Source organism: Lytechinus pictus, chromosome 4, assembly GCF_037042905.1.
Source record: "Lytechinus pictus isolate F3 Inbred chromosome 4, Lp3.0, whole genome shotgun sequence".
Taxonomy (NCBI): Eukaryota; Metazoa; Echinodermata; class Echinoidea; order Temnopleuroida; family Toxopneustidae; genus Lytechinus; species Lytechinus pictus.
In genome coordinates, this window is record NC_087248.1 from 9,355,129 (window position 1) to 9,379,485 (window position 24,357).

Consider the following 24,357-nt stretch of genomic DNA (forward strand, 5'->3'; position numbering starts at 1 on the left):
CAGCGCAGACGACACATGACTATCGCGATTATGCAGGAGCTAACCACTTAGTTATGACTCAATAGCGATTAATCGAACGCCCGTGACAGCAGACATTAGGTGTTTCACACCATAGTTTAAAAACTCCCTGTGGTGCTTATTTACCAACAAAAAATTACGATTCACCCTAACCACCACCAGTATAACAAAATTAAAACTTTGGTAAAAGCTCAGTGTTGTAAGTTGTATCGGATATGATTGTAACATTCTACTCTGAGTGCAGTGACCGTGATATCCTTAGACATTCATAAATTCTTTGTGAAAACACAAATTTAATCATTTGAGAAATGTCGTCTTTCGGTAAATGTCTTTATTGTCTTTAAAATGGTAGCTAAAAACTTGCTTTTATCTCTCAGTGAGCTTCAGACAAAGATTATGTCCTGTTATTGAAACCCCACTCCATTTTGGAGAAGAGCTTTTGTGTGAGGAAGACAAAAATACGCAGATATTTTATTTTTAATTCTAACTAGATTTTCATATATACATCTTGTCATAGCTTGTTGATATTCTCAGCAAATTAGCGAACAGGTATCTCACGTATTGTTATGAGTGCGGGAATTATGTGGAACCATAGATGGCATTAATTGCATCTACATGGGAATTGGACAATCTTGATACGGTTTTGGCGGTGCGTGTGGCTGTAGCAAAAAACTCTTAGATTTAAATATGGAATGATGGAATTTCTACCTCTTTGTTCTTCTGTCTTTACTAAGGATTTAATTTCCTCAAGAGACACATTGACCCGGCACGTACGATATCTCTGTTTCCGGACGAGTTTTGTAGCCGCTGGCGTCTGTCACTTCTAATAGTGTAAGCCCGTGGCCTATATACTACTATTAAATTCACCAGCTCAGAAACCATCATGTCATATTTCCATCAAGCAGTTCTCTAATATATGCCCACTCGAATAATAACAAATTATTTTGAGGTATTAGTTTTTAAGCTTAAACAATTCAGCAACTGCGCTACGATTTATTCTGATGCACTACGATGTAATACGTTTTTATGAAGCTTGTAGACACCCTGAATTCTCCAGGAGTGTCACCGGTTTATTAATGTATATATATTGGATTTTATTGCAATAAAAACTATCAAAATACAATCACAAGCAGTCAAAGACTGAAATGTGTGAATATTTACATGTACAAATAGAAACATAACAAAATATAAAGTAAACGTTATGAATAAATATCTAAATACAATACAAATTCATACAGATGAAAAAAATGTATCATAAGTAAATACAATAATCAATAGACGAGTAGAAAGCAAAAATCAAATCATAAAATCATAAAATAAAAGCTATCAAGAATCCAAGGAAACATGCAAGGCTATTACATGAAAAAATTCAAATTGTGATTAAAATGAGCAGTTAAGGCTAGATGCTCCCGAACCCTTGTCAAACGTGATTTGAATTGAAATCAATTATTTGATTTGTATTCTCCTTGACGGCAGCAAATACGGGGAGATATCCCTTTCTCTACATGTATTCCATAACGGTATCCATATTGTATGATCTGGGGTGCGTAGGTGTTTCATGGTGAAATGTAATTTCATGTTCACTGAGTAAATCAATTGCTGCCAATTCTTAGAACAGCATATACGAAACATTCCGTAACATTAACAGTGATATGATTGTCCTATAAAATGGAGCTAACAGGATTGGACAGATATCATGGTTTCACAAATCAACAAGAAATAGTATGCTAAAGTAATGTACTATTTAATTTTGATAATAAAATAAAATTTCATGCACATTGAACAGGCATTCCCATCACTCGCTTCGCCCTCTCGTACATCAAAATGGTTATACAGAAGGAAATAACTGGACCGCAATATCATATTAATTTAGGTGCATCGGGTCACGATCGGCAGTTTATTTGCCATATTCCCTCCCGCAGTATCCGTCTGTCCCTTCTCCTAATCTGCATAATAAACAAGTGCCCCCCCCCCCCGTTTTGGTCTTGGACCAAGACGGTCCGTGTCCTTCATCCTTTTAGTGTTACTTTTACATTTCATTTTGTCCCTTATTTTCCCCTCCCTCTCTCACCCCATTCATTTTTCGTTGAATAATTGTATAGTATTATATATTTTTTTTATAATTCATTCCCTGGCTGGTTTATATTTTACACTCATGATATATTACAAATCAAGTATTTGCTCTATGAATATTGTTTAATTTGGCTTGCTGGCTTCGCTCGCTTGGAAGTTTCCGAAATAGTATACGCAATCTGCAAAGTTTAGTTTATATGAAACAAAAAAGAAGATGTTAGAGAAACGACATCATCAGCTTGTATATTTACTATGAAAACTGTTAAAATGCATAGGCGGCGAAAGTGGGGGGGGGGGGATGGGGAGGATCCTGCCCCCCCCCCTAAATTTGAGGTGGGGGACGGCCCCCCTAATTTTTTTTTGTGTGTTTTTTTTGCTTGTCAAAATTTTTTGGTGGTCTCACCCTAAAAATGTTGGTTGCGGATAACATTTTCTTCTTTTTTTGGCTTGTCAATTTTGTTTCCTGCACCCCCCCCCTAAATTCAGATGGACCCCTATAATTTTTGTGGTCCCCCCTAAAATATCGGTTGATAACCTTTATTTTGCTTGTCAAATTTTTTACCCGTGTCCATCCCAAAATTTCGGGTGGACCCCCCCCCCTAAATTTTTTTGCTTCCGCCGCCAATATTAAAATATACAACTTTGTTTAAGTATGCGTTTTATTGGTTTTGTAATATACATAATCACAATATTCACATGTCATTGGTAAGTGACAAGAAGAACATATATTTCGAACAAAATAAAACAAAATGTACAACTTGAAAATTACATAATTTCGTTATTTGTCCACCCGATTATGATATAATTGTCTTCACCTTGCTTGGTTCACTTCAACCTCACCATGTAAAGAATTTAGTTGGGAGAAACCAATTAAAGGATTTATTTTATAATTACCTTTGTTTCTCGAACCTCCTTACTGAAAGCAATAGTATTTAATTTAAACCAACAAGAATGAGGAAAAATGATAGAAGAAGTGGGCGAGAGGAAATGATGGATAAACTCGAGAGTGAAAAAAAAAATCATTTTAAGCATTGCACTTCAAGGATATTCAAAATATACATGAATGGGATTGTTATACTTGTTCCATTTCCCCACCACTTCGACTGCTCTTTCTCTGTGCTTAAAAGCTGCGTGGGAGTCAAGTTATTTTCCTATATGAACCAAAATGAAATACTTTCAAGCGATATAGCAATGAACTTTAACAGTTGTATTACGATTTCTAACTAATTTATGATTCCATTTTCAGTTTTATACGCGGTCGGGTCCGTTGATTAATTGCCGAGCAGAAACTAGCGAGAACGATTGATGTGAATTTGCAAATACTGTAGTATGAATCATAGACGTAAATACCAGTTGTGGTAAGAATCTAAAAATAACTAAGAACAAAATCCAAAAATAAAACATACTACCGAAGGAAGTGTTGGTGCACAGATATAGGGTTTCAAATTTGAACCCTATAGTGGTTCAGCAGCACCCGAAAGGTTGCTAGTGAGTGCAATTATGCTCACTTTTGTACCTGTAAGCAGGTAAGGATGTATTTCGCTATATTAAGCACTTAGAGTACAGAGACGAACCTTGTGATAAAGATGCAAATTTGAACCTTTTTAACGTCAAGCATTATGAACCTTAAAAGAGGAAAGTTACACCTTTAAGGGTTTAAAAGGGCATTTATTAGTGCAAATAATAATAAAAGGTGCATTACTGTACCTTTTTCCACTTAGGGTAAAAAATACAATCTAAAAGAATGGTACAAGTGTTTCGTTCATGGTCCAAATATTTTTTTGGTATATATGAATTAAGATTATTTGCTATTTGATTCTCGTAAAAAAGGAATCTAATTGCTGAGAAATTAGCAAAATAAGCATAACGTTTCTACCATCATGTTATCCTTTTTTTCAAGTAACAATAATACACGTTTGTACATGTTGTTATTTGTGCCAGCTATCTGCTGTGAAATAGCTGTGAGATAGGAACTTACTAGAACGAGATCTACGGTGATAATAGTGGTAAAAATTAACCTTGATTTTACAGAAATAATCATGAAATCATAGCTTGGTGGAACTAAAATCGCAATTTGGAGTTAGGCAGGCCCGTACACTAAAGACCAATCCATAAACTGCAAGAAGACAGAATAAAATATGTTAATGTATCAGATGCATTGCTATCACTAACTATTTACTTTAGGATGTACGAACAAGGCAAATCTTAAATCACAAACACAAACGCCTTTTATCCGCGTGATAGCGTGGAATATCTTTGATGTCCTTTATATAATACGCCAGAGGGACATGCGGGATGTTTGCATATATTAGCAGCCATTGAAGCTGGCACTCGTGTCACTCCAGTTTCTACTACTTATTTATGACATTGGTGGACCGGGGATTAAATCCTCAAGTTCGGAGTGAACATGAAAATGTCTCGCTGCTTTCGGCAGTCTGTGGCATTAAGGGAGCGAGTGAGTGAAAAGGGCCATGTTTCATAAAACGTGTTATATTACAAAATTTATAATAAGAGTTAAAAGCTACTGAAATTATTCATTGCGATTGGCTGATAGTAACCATGCTATAGAAGTTATGCCTTTATCGCAATAAATCATAAAACAGGACCCAGAATATGAAATAAAATCGCTCTCTACCTAGACCCTAGTCACACTAATAAGATCACTACCGGAGGTACTAGTCTATGGGCAACGGCGATCGTCGGTAATCGAGTTGCCGGGTGTAACCTTGTATTGGTGGAGTTATTCCAGTCACCAAGTTTGACCCAAATCAAAGAAATGTTAATATTTTACTAGACTAAAAAAATAAAATATTAGCTTATCTTGATCGTACTTGTACGATGAAAACTCACTAGGGTTCAGAATGAGGGAGTGGTACCTTGGGGTTCAACGACAGTGAAAAAGAAAATAAAACGAAAAGAAATAAAAGAGGCAAATTATTGATTGAGTTCTCTGTCGAATTCTGTCACATAACAATATATTAATGAAGATTTTGTTGCTTTTTTCGCTCACTTCGTTCATTCGGAAATATTGACATCTATTAATTCGGGCATTTTTAGGGATAGTTTCTTTTGCTCTTTTTAGACGTCTATTTTGTTCTATTCCAAAAAATTATCATTCCAGTTCGTTAAAATTGGCTAAATCTTAAGGTGTGAAATGGATTTGAATCTCAATTTATTGACTTTATTGACCGGTCACACACTTAAGATTTTCTTCTGACGCCTTTCCATTTTGAGTATGACCACGGTCAAGATTATAATATCATTCTGACGTACTTTATCGCTTTTTTAAGCACACAAAGAAAAAAACGCTACTGTACGTTAGAGTGGAAAATTTTGGAATGCCTCCAAACCCGTGATCACTGGTTTAGCTTTACATAGCGTAATGAGCCACAAATTTTCAGGGGGCCAGACCTAATGAATGGGGTAAAGAGCGAGCGATGCAAGCGAACCATAATTTTTACGTTTTTTATACCAAAAATATATACATATTTTTATAGATTGTGACATAATATTCAGAGCATATAAAGTATCATGTTTCCCTTCCTTTCCTTTTTTCTTTCTTTTCTTCCTTTTCTTCGTAATTTTGTTTTGTTTTCGGGGTCCATGGCACCCCCATCTGTATGCCAAAGTTACACACGGTAGTATCTTTCGCCTCTTTGACTTTGATCATTTTTCTGTCGTAGAATTAATCCTAAACTCTTTTAGAAGTACAGTCTGTACAACATTTTCTTGATCAGTAATTTTCCAGACGTTTTGCAACATGCTTGTCTCTCCATAGATGGAGGGGTAAACGCTTGGATGTTTGGGCTGGGCAAGTCGTGTGAACGAAGAGAGGGCGGATTTAACCGTGGGGTGGTGGGCCATAAAGAAAGAATAATGTTATTATTTGTTGATAATTTTATAATTTCGTTCATTTCTAAGAAAGGAAGAAATTATTTATATCCGGCTTTAGGTTTATTGGGATTTTTTTCTTCATTAATCCTGAAATTCAAGACAAATCTAGAAATATCAAAGATTTCCCGTCATTCTTTGGTTGAAGAAAGTCATGGAAATATTTATATCGAGAAGAATGGCATTTATCAGTTATATGTGCCACTCCTATACCTGTTCATCCATGAAATATTTCTCAACCCCCCCCCCCCTCTCCCTCTCTCTTTCTGTCTCTTTCATTCTTCCTCTCAAAGGCGAAGTAAGATATTGCGGCATGAAGAAGACGCATCACGTTTTGCTGTTCGTGACAATTCTTCACCAAGAACAAGCGCCTATAATGAAATCAATTTTAATAGGTCGTTCTCTAATTGCTAACGTAACCAAAGGGATAATGGTTAAAAATACTCCAATCGTGTCATTGTGAGCCAACAGCAGACGGTCGACGGATAGAACTCAGACCAGGAATACATTCTCCTGTATACCATTCCTGAGCAGTTCCTGTCATCCGCCTCATTACCATGGCAAGAGGTAAAGGCCGTTCTCACCAATCCCTATCATTCGTTACTCCAAGCAATTAGAAAGGTTCTGACGTCATAGCGCTTAAGGCAAATAGTCCAGTGAACCTTACGTCATCATAACATGTTAAATCCCGGTTAACTGACATTTTAGGGTATGCCAAAATAGATTTTATGTTTGTTTTTTACTCAACCCCCCCCCCCCAAAAAAAAAAAAAAAACAGAGTCTAAGAGGAAATAAGAAGAAAAATGTGGTACTGTCTCTAATTTCAGTGCAATCAACAGTAAGCAACATAATTACCAGTGTTAAACATAACATGGCCGCTATTTCACAGCCGGGTATTATAGACTGTTTCAGCATACTCAGTCAAGCAAAGTAATTATCAAACATGTCATTTCGTCGTATTCATATCTTTAATGAATAGATACATGAAATAGCATAATGGTATGTTCCTAGCTGCTGCACATTATTAACTCCGGCTTAAGCAAGCTACCCTGATCCAACATTCAAGTAAATGCTTTTCTACCGGTTACCCATTTACCACACATTGGTGGAGAATGGAAATTGTATATAGATGAACGTTTAAGGACGCAAGATGTGCAGTGAGATTTGAACCTCAGACCTTGTGCTTCCGAAGATTCATCCACTGATCACAGCACTTTCATAGTATTCCTACTACACAAGCTGACAGTCTACCTTCCTTCTTGTTTCATTAATGTAAGCAGTGCTGCGTATAGAAATTTACTAACTCTTTTTGTAATCACTACAGGATTTCTATAAATTAAACTTGAAGTATCCGCCGTCCTATAATTTTAATCTAAAGCTAATGAAAAGAAAGTCCGAATTTGAAATCGGCGCTCTTTCACCAGCCATATATGGTGCTTAGATGGTGTTTATGGTATTTTGTTCTTTAGTATGAAATATTTACACATTTCAATTTCCCTCCCCTAAAAAAATTGGGCCCATCAGACCCTTCATATTGACCAGTCATGGGCTGTCTCTCTATTTGAGATGGTGATCTTGTTTATCTTGACTAGTCCATTGAGTGATTTTTGTGACGTCACAATCGCAAGCCTCTCAATCGACCCATGTCTGTCTGTCAAGGTTGGATCATTCGCTTTCTCTCATTTTCCCCGAAATATGCAATCAAGCATAGGCCGCGATTTCTTGAGGTTTTTTATGGGGGGGGGGGGGTGACCCTCTCCCATAGGCTACGAGTAGAACATCAAGAGGGAATACGCCCCTCCCCTCCCCTCCGGCGTGATCGCCGGCAACATCACGCCCTGAAGCAGCGAATGGAGTTGAGGCACTATATAGTTTTACTTGCAGCCTTTTCTTTGGCTTAAAACTCTGCGTAATGTTACTAATTCGTATGTATGTATAACGAGATGATTTAAATTACAAATAACACTTACTCTAATTAATGCTCTCAACCACCAGTTAATTAAAAAATGAAGTTTGGCGTTCAGCATGTTCAGGTATTCAATAATTTATTTATTTTGAGAAATTGTGTTTATTGATTTTTTTTTCCTGTATCGATATTACCCATTTACAACTTTACACTCATTTTTTTTAATTATTGATTCGCATTTATAGTGCGAAGGTCATTATTTTAAAGCTTTTAAATCAAAATTACTTTGCAGAGTGATAGGAGGGTCTTAATCCTATATCTTGAATAGGCTTATGCCCAGGGCCCTGGGAACGATATTTAACAGGGGGTAATTGCTTGTCAAGCAAAAAAAAAACAAAACAAAGTTACGGAACACAAATAAACCTGATTTTGGTTATTTGGCGTATACCTACCCCCCTAGCGCCCCCACTTCCCAGGGCCATGTAGCAAACGAACATTACACCAAATGAAGTATATGCTTTGGTGACTGATCATGCAGAGGTCATTGCACAATCCGCAAAGTCTTATCAATCATGTGACTGTACAGATCCAAAAGTACAATTACCGCATAAAATGAATCAATGCTTCGTTTAACCTTTAAGATGTTGCGCATAATTGTCAAAACTATAAGTACAAAATAATCCTTCTTAAAACATGTAACTGAACGAGCTGTATTTAGTCTTTGCTTTTTCCTTCACTCTCTTTTTCTAATTTCGTTTTCCCTCCATGAGAAATCCACGTATACAAGCTTTGCTTGTGTTGGAATTTGTCGTTTCATAATTTACATGTATATTACCTTCCTTGCCAATTGATTTTGTCAAACAGAGAAGTATCTTAGTTGTTGATTTGAAATATTGTGTTTAAAAGGGAAGAAGGAACATAGCTCGCGTTATGCTGTTATGTTTGAAATAAAACCGGAACCGGAAATTCTTACCGACAGAAGAAGTCGCCATGAATGTGCGTTGTTCTTAATGCAGCAGACAATCAATGATTATACCCTCCATGTCACTGTGAATGCCGGGGGGGGGGCGGGATATCATAAACCTATTTGCAAAGTTTGCATAACTTCACAACTGACTGGCATATGAAGCGCTAAAATGGCGGCCAAGACTGAGTCTAAGGAAAACGTAAATTAAATTTTACATAAATTATTACACTATTATTATTATGTTCTTTCCAGGATACATACATAGGATGTTCAATATAAATGAAGCTGCAACGATTATCATGAATATGCATGAGCCTAATGATCACAAAATATATAGCTTTCATTGAAATATTACTCGGCCCCTTCTTGCATTTCCAGTTGTTCTTTTGGCATATTTGGAGTTTGCAATATTATATTTTATCCGATTTCCAACACGGGTGACTTTCATTGGATGAAAAACCTCAGCTTTAGAATTCATTCAGAATGCATTTTTGTTTAATCTTATGAGTACTATTTTACCATTAGCTGAATATTCCAAAGCAAACGAAATATACAATATCCGATTAAGATTTGACCAATTGACTTTATATTACATTATCGTAATGATTAGGCTATAATTACAAATCCACAGTTGGGCATTCCCGGACGTGTACGAGCCGCCAATTCAAAATCAATCAATATTCCATCTGCAACTACGAATTTATGAAGAAACGGGAGTAGCCAATTTTAGAAACAAATCGAAGCCCGAGAGTAAAATTAGAATATTAATATTGACGAACTGTAATCACTATTGAGGACACGTAGAGTGGCCTAATCATAACAGGAACGTGTTTTGAATGAAGAAGTCAAAATGTAGTCTCGGAGTTATATATATACAGTGCGTATAAAAAAAAACGGGACAGATTTGAAAAGTCTATAAAATTTTTGTTTCAAATTATAATCTCTATATTTTGGTGTCAATAGGTGCTCTGAAGTCTTATTCTTCAAATGCCATTAAAATAATTTAGTTTCGTTCATGCTTGAGCGAACACGGAGTGTTTTTGTCTGGGATTAAAAAGGAGGCTTGCGCCAAAATGGCATAAAATGATAAATATGATGGTTGGACTTCTTGCTAATCAGCAAACTTCTTCTTAACCTTTTCATTATCTTTGCCATAATTTTCGAATCATGCGATCAAAATTCATTTCCAAATCTGCTTATTTGCTTGAATCGTTCTGTTGTTCCTTTTTAATATGTTCTCTTTTAGCTTTGAATATTCCTTCTTTAGGCAAGAACAATTTTTTTTTAACCGAAGTATGGGAGACCGTGTTTTTTTCTTCAAATCCTTTGATTGTGTGCTACAAAGTTTATGATTCCTTTAACAGTGGCATACTGATGGGTGGGGGCTTGGGGTGCTCCCCCCCCCCCAAAAAAAAAAAAAGCATGACCAAGAAAAAAATTGGAAAGGAAAATAACAGAAAACATAGAAAGTGAAATATGATATAATTTTCTGAATATCATGTCAAAATCACAAAATTTAATATTTTAATAAAGAAAGTGGAAATTTTTGCTTGATGGCTTCACAACTTTTTAATACATTTTTCCCGATCTGCCATATCTTGCTCCTTCAAAATTGACTCAATACACCATTGCCATTAAAAGACATGAATCCTTTCCTGTTTGTCCTTTCAAGCACATAAACTTGGTGAAGGATTCAATAACCCCTTGAAATAGGATTCATGTCTTTTATAGGTACCATAACATAATTTGTTTCACATAATAAAAGGATTTGAATAATTACAAATTCTCCCAATTAATAATGCAAATCTTCTTACTTGGGTTGACAAAAAGTCTTCTTTTCTTACTTATGAAGGAAAATTCAAAGGTAAAAGAAGTTTAAATGAAAAACAAAATAATTTAGGTAAATAAATAAATTTGTAAACGAAATTTGACGGCATGATTCGAAAATTATGGCAAAGACAATGAAAAGATAAAGAGGAAGTCTGCTGATTAGCCAAAAGTCTAATCATCAAATGTTTCATTTCTGCCATTTTGGCGCAAGCCTTTTTTTGAAACCCCCGACAAAATTGTCCCGTGTTCGCTCAAGCATGAACAAAATTTATTTTTTTAAGTGGCATTTCAAAGATAATATCTCAGAGCATCTATTAACATCAAAATATAGATATAATAATTTGAAACAAATTTTTATAGACTTTTCAAAACTGTCCCGTTTTTTTATACGCACTGTATATATATATATATATATATATATCTTTTTTTCGGAGCGCTATGAGTGGAGAGATGAACTTTGTGGATTTGAATGAAATCTCTCAGGGAGACGGAAGATGAGCAAATGGCTTGAGATCAGACAGAGAATGAGCATTGTGATTACATTCGTCCCAGAACTTTGTAAAAAAAAAAATAATAATAATGATTTTCCATCTTGTTAGACTCACTGTGATAATTAGATCATAATAGTTCTTCTCCTTATTCATTTCACTCCCCCAAAATGTCTATCCCTCTTTATCTACTTAGAATTGACACTGAAAGGAAACACAACCAGAAATTTTACCAGTGTAACGTTTCTCAAAGAATTACTCTCATGTTATATTTATCATGATATCTATAATATTGAATTCTTGACTTTGATTGACTGTTAAGGTCTGTTATAGCTATCATTGTGGCAATATTATGTTATTGTACATTTATATTGCGCAATTTCTATATGTATATACTCAACTGCGCATTACAATAATGTTATTACTATTATATTACCCCGGCTATAGCTATGCTGCCTATAGAGGCGCTCTGGCCTACGAGGAATTACTTCCTGCCGGGTACCCATTCACCTTACCTGAGTTGAGTGCAGCACAATGTGGGTAAATGTCTTGCTGAAGGAAAACACGCCATGGCTGGGAATCGAACCCACGTCCCTCAGATTAAAAGACAAGAGTCATAACCACTAGACCACGACGCCCCCACACAGTATCGGTGATCGTAGGGTTTCTGTATACGGTTTCCATTTAATGTTCATAATTTTGTAGTTATTTTTCTTAGGTTTTATACTCCTACTTGTGTTTCTGTTATTCTTTCTTTCTTTAATGCTCTCGATGTATCTGATGAAAAGGCGCTATATAAAGGAAGTGTATTATTATTGATTTATAGGGCCTTTACGAAACAAGCTCAAGTTCATTTCCTTCTTGATCGCTTTGCTTTCTCGCTTACATTGCCCGTCGCATCTCACATTATTGACCTGTGCGCTGTGTTCACATTTTATTTTCCACAAAATGTCAATTGAAACGGGTTTTGACAGAAGTTTTCGCAACGCCATATTTTGTACAGTTTTTCCTAATTTAATCCCTTGCCGGGTCACGAGAAAAACATTGGCGCACACCGCGAAGTTCGCAGCAATATCAAATATGCCTAGTTCTTCTTGTTTTATTGCCGTATAGGCCTATTCCTAAATCGCAATTCTTGTTTGAATGTAATTTACCAATGGTACACACAACATTCGTGGCAACGTCCCGAGAACTTCGCACGAATGGCTAAAGAATTGTGTTAGGATTTGATTGTCGCGACAAAACTGAAATAAATTTTATTTGATTAGTTTCGGGGCATTCAAGTACTTTGCAGATTGTTCCCGTCTCCCGTGAATCCTATTTGAATTTTAATCTTTGATTTAATTTATGGCTCTCTACTGTTAACTCACCATGCCCATCACAGGCTTATGATATCATTCAGGTTTCTTGTTTTGTTTTTGTTCGATTTTTATTCTATCGTACGCATGGTACAGATTAAATTTTTTTCACAATTCATACACGTACCGGTCATAATAATTTTATTATGTCGCATGTTATATATATAGGTACATCAAATCATTCGAAATAATTTGTGCGCGTGTAAACAACATTTTTGTCTTTTTTTCTCAAAAAATATTTGATGAAGTTGAGAACTCGCTCATGGTGAAGATATTTCGCTTAAAGCCTGAAAATTGATGATAAAGACATGACCTAAATTCAAAGCTGCGTAAAACTGGATTTATCTTGCACTTTCTCTGAGCTTCTCTTGAACTGCATTCGAAAGGTGAAACTCCTTCATTCCATTCACAGTAGTTGGTCACCGAACTGTAAACTCTATTCTGTATGTCACGTTTACTACATTGGTCGGGGAATGCGCTTTTTGTTATGCATACTGTTATCATTTTCCTTAGTGTTCAAAATTATTCACCAAAACATAATCTTATTTTTAATGTTTGTATTCATTTTGCTATTAAGCTTGAACGAAAAATTGTATTCAATGTAATCATATATTTTCCATAAAAAATCAAATCAATCGTTTTCTTTATTTAGGGAATGTGTCTATTAACTGTATTTCTCTAATTATCAGAGGTTGTACCATAAACAAATCTGTTGTGTTCCAAATCGTCGATTTTTGCCACAGTTTACTGTTATCACAACTGATAAAATAAACACTTCCATGGTATGTTCTCTGTCTACTGGTCTCTTTTCATTGTACCATTACTATCTCACTCCCCCCCCCCCTCCCTCCCCCCTCTCTCTCTCTCTATGTATATATTAAACAATATACTCATGACTATATAGTGTCTCTCTACTAAGTATGATATGTCTTCATTCCTTGCCATAACCTCCTGTTTTCAACCTCATCTCGCTCCCTTTCTCTTTCTCTTTCTCTCTCTCTCTCTCTTCTCTTCGTCTTCCACCACGCTCCATTCTTCCGAAGCTATCTTCCAAAGCAGGGGTAACCCAATACACCTCCCAGCGGACGATATCCCCGTATTTTCTCGTCCTCGTTCACCTCAAACTTTTTATACCTATCCCCAGATCTTTTCAGATTTTCAGACAGTTCATCTTCTCTTTCATCTTACCAATTGCCTATATCTGTTAGCATTCCCAAGGCATCACCGTCCCTTATTTGCATGATACCTGCACATCCCTGGTCAATTCCCCCGCGCCAGACTAGCAATTTACGCCGTCGTCTCCGCGGTCTTCGTTCCCTCTTATCGTTAATAATCGCATATTCTCCCTTTTTCCCGTTGATGTAGTACTTTGTTTCCCGGCTCGCAATGTTAATTTAAAGCAGCTTAAAGATAGATAATGCACCCACCTAACTCGGAGATATACCACATCACCATGATCAAACTGAATATATCTGCATTATCGGCCGAGTTATTTCCATCTAATGTTTCGATAATGTAGTTTGGTTTCTCGGGTCGTTTAGTGGACATTGGTCAAAGTTCACTCATTGTTGGTCGATAGTCAACCCAAGTCATTTTTACGCCGGGGACGTCTTTGATCAACGTCCAGCCTACAAAACAGTGGGCACTAACCCCCCACCCCCTCCTCTGAATAAAAAAACAATTAAGAGTAATTAATCATTTAAAAGTAAATTAAAACAATTAATTAGTTAAAAAATAATTATATAGTTTTGGTGTCTATGTGAGGTAAAGGGATTGTTGTGTGGAATTATAGTCACGTAATATTATAGCATTTATTGCTTGTTTCAATTCAATTCAAATAATAGTTTACCGATAATATAGACATAAATCAAAAAGTGCTTTTGCAATTATCATAAACAGCAAAATTTGATGAATCCTTTAACGTGACGTACAATAGTTGAACAGGAAATTGAGAGTGATAATTCCCTCGCCTAAATTTAGGACGGATATACATGTATAGCTAATTCGCATGTTGTTATCGAATTGAGAATGAAATTCAAAAATAATTTCGATGTCTAAAAATGACGATTTCAAGAGCGTTAGTCTGGAATACTTGGCTTGAAGCCGTAAGAAGACAACCAATATACTTATTTGTCTACTTGAATTACAAAATTAAGTTCGGCAGATGAGTCATAACAATATTTGATTCTTCGAATTCTGTCTGAGATTTTCTTCAACTTTTGTTAATGCGTCAAGACATATCTTAAGCCTTAAAATATATATTTTGATTTGTGTGTTTTTATTGTTGTTTTTGGTAATTTGTTTTGTATCGAAAATAATATTATACTCTTCCGCAATTCAGGTTATTAGAATTTGTTTATAGTTTTTTTCTTAATTTCTTAGCAATTATAGCTGTGGTCATTTTATCTCGTTGTTTTTTTTATCCTATACAAGCTAGTTATAGGGCAATTAGATCCTCTTTACTGTTTATGAATTCGTCTTCAGTTGACAACTGATTCGTGTATACCAAGATACACAAGATACAAGTATGGTGATTTCCAATATCTCGTCAAATTGCAAGAAACGTACCAGCTTTAACTGCATAATCTGCCTAAATTTGGACACCCTTAACCCGATTTGAATGTAAAGCGGCACACTAGCGGGCGTTGTTTTCGTTTTTCTTTTCTTTTTATTAAGTTCTCATTTTGTTGCAGATATTAATATAGAGGTAAAAAAATAAAAGAAATGATACATGTTTAATGTAAATCTGATAATTTTGTCCTCTCATGTTAATAAATTGTCTGCAAAAACTTGCGAGATAAGAGCAACTGCAAAAAGGTTTTCGGGGCGAAATATTTTACACATCACACTGTCAAAATAAAAAGTTCCGCTTTGTTCAGCATACAAAACAGTGGGCACTAATGCCCCCCCCCCTCCTCTGAATAAAAAAAAAACACGGAAAAAATGATGAAAATGACTATTAATCAATTACAAAATAATTGTGGGTTTTTACTTTTTTGTGTGTGACGTAAAGGGATCGGTGTGTGGATTTAAAGTTACGTATAGCATTATTGCTTGCTTCAAGTCAATTTAAACAATACTTTACCGATAATATAGACATAAATAAAATAAAATAAAAAAAGCTGTTTTAGCAATGATCATAAACAGTAGAAATTTGATGAATCCTTTAACGTGACGTACAATAGTTTAATGAACAGGAAATTGATAGTGATAATTCCCTCGCCTAAATATATGACGAATATACACGTACAGCTAATTCGCATGTTGTTATCAAATTGAGACTGACATTTATAAATAAATTTCGATGTCTAAAAATGACGATTTCAAGAGCGTTGGTCTGGACTGTCTGGAATACTTGGCTTGAAGCCGTAAGAAGACAACCAATACTTATTTGTCTACTTGATTTACAAAATGAAGTTCGGCAGATGAGTCATAACAATATTTGATTTTTCGAATTCTGTCTGAGATTTTCTTCAACTTTTGTTTATGCGTCACGACATATCTTAAGCCTTAAAATACATTTTTTTTATTTGTGTGTTTTTATTGTTGTTTTTGGTAATTTGTATTGTCTCGAAAATGTTCTTATACACTTCCGCAATTCAGGTAATACAGAGATTTAAGTTTGTTTTTTTTTAGTTTTTTTTTTTAGTTTCTTAGTAATTGTCATTTTATTTCGTTGGTTTTGTTTATCTTACAAACTAGTTATAGGGCAATTAGATCCTCTTTACTTTTTATGAATTCGTCTTCAGTTGACAATTGATTCGTGTATACCAAGATACACTTGATAAACAAGAATCGCTTTCTTCGTCTCACTCTCATCTGCGTTAAGAAAAGATTTGTATCAGGGCATTTTTCGATTGTGATTAATACCAAGTGCAGACACACGGAGTGCATTTCTGTACAATATACCATATGCATCACTATCATACACAACAAAATATGTGGTGTACCCAAGGGCGGAAATCTCTCCCCAAAGGTAGGGGGACCTTTCGACCGAAATAAATTTGAAAAGCAAAAAATAAAAGACCAGAAATAGTACTACTATTTTTGGTAGGGGGACGCGTCCCCCCTGTCCCCCTGGGATTTCCGCCCATGGGTGTACCGGTGTACATGATTTATTCTGGTGTTGAATTCACACTCATTGTGTTGTTTTCAAGTCAATTTTGTTTACAATCAAAGTTCGTGACTTTATAAGCTCCTGAAAGTCTTCGTTATTTATTCAAATATGTTCGGGTCATTGAAGACGAAAATATCTTCACATGTGTTGAATTCCAATTTCTACCTACCGCCATTCAATTCTGCCAAGCGTAGAAAAACTGAATTTGAATAAAGACACGGGTTGGCTGTTTGCATGATTACGTAAATTGACGCATAAGGTGACATATAAGCCAATATAATGTTGCCAAATTGACGCCGTTATTCCAAAGCCTTTTTTTTTCAGTGATTATCACAAAGCTTTAAGCTTGTCAAAGATAGAGTCTTGACTTGTATAGTATATCATGGGACAACCCAGTTTATTTCCTCTTTTGCATTGAATTCAAGAGTTTTGTGTTCTTCTCTACTATACTCCGATAAATATCGACTTACTTAACTAGAGCATATTTCCAGTTTCTCGTAAAAATGAATAAGTTAGCTCAATAAAATGTTTTATAATCTTTAGGGCGGGATTATTAAGCGCAAGTAATATTCGAATTCAGTCTCCTAATATAATCTTGGAGACAGAAATACTGTCTTTTATCTAATATAAAAAAGGAGTTTTCTCGTTATCTCTTTGTATAATTCTACTCTGAATGGCGCAAACGGTAATGACATTTAAATCCGGCGGATTTGATCTAAAGTCCAGACATCACCAGAAAAGATTTAAATGTGAATAATTTGTCAATTAGCGGAGGAAATATATGCAGTCACATGTGCCGATTAAAAGTAATGCCAATTCAATCGGATTTAGCGTGTGGGCTGTTCTAAGTTTATTAATCCAGATTTTTTTTTTTTCCGCAATAGTAAACACTCTCAAGGCAACTTCTTATTCCATAACAGAATAATGATTTATTTATTGTTGTCCTGGTAAAGATGGTATTCATTATGATTATTTTTACATGACATTTGCTCATTTAATATTTTTTTTCTTTAGGTAAAGAATTATGCAGTTTGTTTAGATTTTGTACAAGTATGATGGACTGTCTTCCTCTTCATCATCATTTTCTTCCTCTTCTTCTTCTTTTTCTTCTTCTTTTTTCTATTTTCTCTTCTACTTCTTTTACTCCTCCTTATTTTCTCATTCTTTTTCTCATTCTGCTTCATCTAATGTTTCTCTTCTCATTTTCTTTTCCATCTCAACCACAGTACCTCATAATGAAGGTTATATGTGCCCTGGTTTCCCTGTTGCTCTTCGCGGGAGGAGGGTACACCGCCCCATCAGGGGCTCCTGACCAAGGTCAACCGGAAACGGAAGTGCTCCCTGTCGATGACACTGAAGGTATACATTTTTGCTTTGTTGTATATTTATTAAGATGATATTCAACACAATATTTGATTGTTGTTCCGAGAGAATTAGAAGAATTCTACAGATTAAATGAAAGTCGCATTAAGAACCGCTCCTATAAAGGCGATTGGCATCAGCAAAGAGAATTATGGGGGGGGGGGAGGGCAACAAAAGATGTCATCCCCCAAAAAATGGAAAAACACGATAATCTTCCGCACTGACGCCGATGATAAACACCATAATCTGCATATATTTTATGTTTTTATTTTTGGTTTCGTACTTCTTTTCCGTTATGTTTCCAATCTACACCATGCCGTTTCCACATTTCCCTCCTTTCACTTACTAATCTTGACTTGAATTGATTTTAAAAGGGGTCAAATGTGAAAAGGAGGATGACGACAGAATATTGTATGTCTGTTGGGTGGGCAATAGCTATCTAAAAAGCCGAGAAATTCTATTGTAACCGGTAACTATGAATTGGCATTATCAAATGGATAAACTAACGGTTCGGTTTTTTGTCTCACCTGCATAGCAGAGTGAGACTATAGGCGCCGCTTTTCCGACGGCGGCGGCGACGGCGGCGGCGGCGTCAACACCAAATCTTAACCTGAGGTTAAGTTTTTGAAATGACAGCATAACTTAGAAAGTATATGGACCTAGTTCATGAAACTTAACCATAAGGTTAATAAAGTATTACTGAACATCCTGCCTGAGTTTCATGTCACATGACCAAGGTCAAAGGTCATTTAGGGTCAATGAACTTAGACCATGTTGGGGGAATCAACATCAAAATCTTAACCTAAGGTTAAGTTTTTGAAATGTCATCATAACTTAGAAAATATATGGACCTAGTTCATGAAACTTATACATAAGGTTAATCAAGTATCACTGAACATCCTGCATGAGTTTCACGTCACATGACCAAGGTAAAAGGTCATTTAGGGTCAATGAACTTTGGCCGAATTGGGGGTATCTGTTGAATTACCATCATAACTTTGAAAGTTTATGGATCTGATTCATGAAACTTGGACATAATAGTAATCAAGTATTACTGAACATCCTTTGCAAGTTTCAGGTCACATGATCAAGGTCAAAGGTCATTTAGGGTCAATGAACTTTGGCCAAATTGGGGTATTTGTTGAATTACAGCCATAAATTTGAAAGTGTGTTGGTCTAGTTCATAAAACTTGGACATAATAGTAATCAAGTATCACTGAACATCCTGTGCGAGTTTCAGGTCACATGATCAAGGTCAAAGGTCATGTAAGGTCAAAGAACTTTGGCCACGTTGGGGGTATTTGTTGAATTGCCATCATATCTCTATAAGTGTATTGGTCTAGTTCATAAAACGTGGAAATAAGAGTAACCAAGTATCACTGAACATATTGTGCGAGTTATAGTAGTTTTCAAAATCAGCACTGCTGCTATATTGAATCGCGTGATGCAGGTGAGACGGCCAGAGGCATTCCACTTGTTTAGAATCACTTAGCACCGCCAATATAATTTTGCAAGGATAGTACATTGCCTCGTGTGTAAGTAATGTGAGCATATCGAATGTTGCCACTGGGAACCATAGTGACAAAATAATTTTTACACATTTGTGGAAATAAAATAGATTTTCAAATTCAAATTAATACTGTTGTTTAACCCTAATACCATGCAGCATTTAGCTCCATGCAAATACTATATAAGGAAGCAAAATAATCTATTTTTTTGTTTATACAGTATTTAGCTTTCCATACACATAATAGATCTGATTTTGTTGGATAATGACTACCAAAGGGCTTGAATCTTTAAATCCATACCGCCGATATTGCTTTTATTCTTCGGATAAAATGAAGCTGGTCATGAACTGTTTCATAATGTTCTTCATAAAAAAGGTTACGAACGACTTTCCGAGCAATAAAGATCCATGGTCATGATGATGTAGGCCAAGAATTTCTGCTGAGGTTTTGTCAAAGTTGGACTATATTTCAAATTCGTCTCAAATCGTACATGCTTCGCACTGTCAAATTGAATAGTTAGTTTTACTTATATAAAATGTTCATCAACAAGATTTGCATATTTCAATTTATGTAGCCCAACTTTTTCCCCAAATCGTTCGACGTATACACGATTCATCATGAGATGGCGCAATTTTTAACATTTCATCCGAGCAATGTAATTAGAGTATTTAAGCAACTCTTTTTTTTTCAATACGCAACAGCAATGTCGATTCATTTGTCTGACAAGAAGGGTAAAAACCTTCAAGCTGTTTTATTACCCGACTGCTAGAATATGACAAACAATATTAGTCGCTTCCACTTATGTTTTTTTTTTAATTACTTCCAAATTTGCAGATAAAGACCAACAACCTTTATCCAACTTGCCCAAGCCAGGGGATGGGAAACTGATACCTGAGTTCTTATCAGAAGAACCTTTGGCAGACAAGATTGACGGGAATGAAGAAGGAGACAATAATAAAGAACTGGAAGATATATCATACGTTTCTGCAAACGATGAAGATGACATCTCTGAATACTCAATGTCCTATCCGTCGTGGTTGCCTGATGGGTTTTTCACAAGTATCAACGACGTGGACGCCGAACAGACCGAGGAAGCTATCCTGGATGGGATCGAAGCTGCGCTTGTCAATGAGAAAATTGAGCCGCTGTACAGATCGATATCACATCTGAAGTCGCTTCTGCATCAGCTGCGGGAGAAGGCCAGTCAGGACCTGGAGTCGATGTCCGGGGAGGAGAGTTTTTATTCATCTTCAGGGGAGTCCTACGATGATTCAGCCACGCGGGGTGACGACAACTTAGACATGATGGCCGGGAACGGATACGGTGCTGTTTCAGATGATAGACTGCGCTTCCCCGGTCAGGTAATCCAAGGTAACCAAGAAGTGCCAAAGAACGGCTCAAAGGCAATACCGAAGAACAATGCCATTGAGTCAGCAATGAACAACGTTCCTGAAACATACAGGAAGGCAAATCACATAAAGCCTGGTCGACGTTTCAAGAGAGACTTAGGTTGGGGACGCCGGGGCAAACCAAGGTATAACAACTTGGCAGTTGCTGATGCAGATGATGACAGCATATCGTCGGTGTTAGCAGATGAAACCGTTGATGGTGACTCTGCGCTAGAGTCATCATGGATGAGTTCTTCCGATGCAGGGGACTCCGCTCTTGAGCTCAACGATATTGGGAGGAAACCGCTGAACTTTCAACAAAGAATAGAAATTAAACCAAGAGAGGAAACAAACTGGAGAAAGGTCTTTCTTAATCTGCGTGGTCGTCTTGGAGCGCCTATACAGAGGCTGGACAGGAGAAGAAGAAATAAAGAGGATCTGAAAACATTCCTCAACAGCATGCCAACTTTGGAAGGTCTCCGGAAACGCACATGTAAGTGAATGACAGCATTGACTGTCACCAAAGACTGGTTGATTGATGTGGCAGAGAGAATTTGTGTGGTCGAAATTATTATTTGTATGTCAGTAGTCCTAATGATTAATCCCTTGATGATCTAAAAATATCAACAGAATTTAAGTTGAGCTCAAGTTATGCCTTTGACAGAATGGTGACCCCAATCTTTGCCTCTACTAGATCGTAGTCATGTTGATGCCAGCGTCAGTAATATAATTTAATTGACTACTTATTTATTTGTTTGTTCATGTTTCATTAATTGCAATAACAAGCAGATGAGAGAAGTCTGCTTCAGTAAGATGAAACAACAGTTCACTTTAAAAGACTTCTTAATTAGATCAAATTTAAATTATTGAATTAATTTTTTTTGTTATTCCTAGTTCAGCTATTATTTTCAGCATCTTGTATGCGTCGTGGTGGCGAACTTTCTCGACAGAAGTATATATTTCACGAGCGTGCACGCATGAGCTAGAAAATATGGCCACATCTGGGCCAAAGCAATGTAATCATCATAATAGTGTATATTGCACTCTGCAAAATGGAAACAAGCGCTATTTTTTCCATTATAATTGCATTCTTATCGCATTTCATTTGTATTCACCAGTGATTCCCGATGAAGATGAGGACGAGGAGTTTGAAATACCAGACCCGGGACCGTTCTACCCCGAGCCGCTGAATCTTCCACCACCAGACAACGTTATCCGCCCAGAGCTACCACCTGATGATACGTTGCCATGGGAACTGCCTCCTGATTTCGACGAGGACAACGCCTTGCTGGAGGAGCAGACGAATGGCCTTGATATGATCAACCATTATAATAAACGATATCGGTATCTTAGGGTAAGTTCTGCTGATTAGCGCCACAATCACCAATGATACCAACTTAAAATCGTCATGTGATCTGTCATTCGAATCAACTTGATATTTTATTTCGGTCTAGAGTCGGTTTGCCACTGTGTTTGTAGCACGAAAGTCAGTCACTCGAAAAGATTTAGACAATGGAGCGAACCCTTGATCGGTAGCGATAATATATTTTTCCTACAAATTTCCGGACGAGATTGTTTTGTATCTTTTAATAGAATAAAACATTTTCGTTTGCGAGATCTAACAAAACTTTTGCGATCGTTATTTAAATTTGTTATATTTTGGACAGGCATTGCGTTCGATGTCTAGGCTCAATCGTTTTGATACAGATTAGTTCCTGTTTTAACTATGTACTGCTTGTGATAAAAGTCACTGTTCTCCGACACTTCACACTAAATCTTAACATTTCCTGTCACTTCCAAGTAATTTTGAAGAAAAAAAAGAACATAAATAATATCTTCAATTGATAAAACAATCCACATTTTTCAAAGCAGATGTTGATAATTAGTACTGTAGCCGAGGACGTTGTTTCGTAAATTCTTTCAGCGTTGTTTTTTTTTCACCACAGGATGTTGAGCGTTCCATCATGGATGAATCCCTAGAAGACTTGGCCCTACAGCTAGCCGGGAGGCAGCCATCGAGGTCTAACGCTCTTAGGGTTCGGAGAGTCATGCAGATTCCACCACCGCCCCCATACGGTAGAAAGGTGGTAAAATCACTCTACAGGAAGAAAGCCTATGGCTATCCTTTCATGGCAGACGAGTTTGCTGATGAGTTGATACCGAACTCATGGGAGTCCGGCGGAGAAGACTTCAACCAACCCTACAATGCCTTCAACCCGCAGGACCAGGACGAACCACATTCGTGGGGAGAATACCTCCAGTTTGGTCGTATCGAAGGTTCTAATGAAGCCTCGGATATGGTATCCCGGCTGATGTCCGCAATCAAGACCAAGGAAGCCAAAGATACCATCCTCGAACATCTACTGCACATCAGGGACGCATCTCCAGAACTCCAGAGAGAAATCCTCCTCCAGGCATTGGTGGCTGAAGCTGATCCGGTGGATGGCGGACCCAACAACGTCCTTGGCTATGACAACCAGCAGTTCGATTCGGATGAGGACACGCAGTGGGGTAACTTCAAATCCAACGAGGAAACCGACGACGATGGCGAAAATGCAATATCCGACGACCAGACTGAAGGCGAAGGAAACCATGACACCAACCAAAATGCCGCTGCAGGAAACACCGTGGAAGTGGGTGGCTGGGACAGTTCTTTATCTGGAGAAGATAAAGGGACGAACGAAGCCGAATATTTTTCAGATGCTTCCGAATCGGACGCCTCAGTTCCCGACTGGGAGGATATCCCAGACGAACTCCAATCAAACGTAAGTGGTAAGGACCTGCATTGAATACATCATCCTTTGTGAATACGTAAATAGCCTATCAAGCATAAGTCAACCCGGTACCTTTTAGGAGATACTGCATGCTACAGTCATACACACCAACGAAATTGACTCCAAACCGACTGATGATGGGTGATATGTCTTTATAATAATAATGATAATTACTGCTTTTTACCCAGGGTAGTCGCTGTCAGTTGTAAGCTGCTCTTCCAGCGAGCCATGCGTTAACATTATGTTATTATCACCCTTTTCCATTCTCATACGTCGAGCGCCTGACAAGAAGGTCACAGTTTAAACTCTTTGATATGACTCGGCCAGGGATCGAACCCATGACCTTCCGTTCGTGAGGCGGGCGCTCTACCACTGAGCAACTATGCCCATCTTTCGAAATAATAGCTTTGATCGGTCTGGAGTTGATTTCGTTGTTGTGACTTTAGCCTAAGCCAGCTAGAGTAAGCAGCCAAAATGGTTATGAACCTGTCACCTTTAAATCACAAAGAGCGCCATCTACGTTCATTACCCATGTTTTTCTTTTTGTTTTTGTTTTTCAAAACCAGAGACACCGTCCAATAAGTAGCAAAGATTTACCATTTGTTTCCCTGATTCAATTTCACAAATTCATTCCCATTTTGATAAATTTCTAATCGTATTTATTCATGTTTAATGGT

General features: G+C 36.8%; 1 protein-coding gene across 1 annotated transcript in view; it reads left to right on the top strand.

Moving 5' to 3' along the window:
* The window catches only part of LOC129258478 (uncharacterized), a 31,890-nt gene that overhangs the window by 4,722 nt on the left and 2,811 nt on the right, over nt 1-24,357 (top strand). The window contains exons 2-5 of the mRNA XM_054896739.2: nt 17,875-18,007; nt 20,353-21,399; nt 22,025-22,260; nt 22,853-23,671. Of these exons, the coding sequence (XP_054752714.2) occupies nt 17,884-18,007; nt 20,353-21,399; nt 22,025-22,260; nt 22,853-23,671 (2,226 nt within the window). The 5' untranslated portion in view covers nt 17,875-17,883. The remainder of the gene's footprint in view (nt 1-17,874; nt 18,008-20,352; nt 21,400-22,024; nt 22,261-22,852; nt 23,672-24,357) is intronic.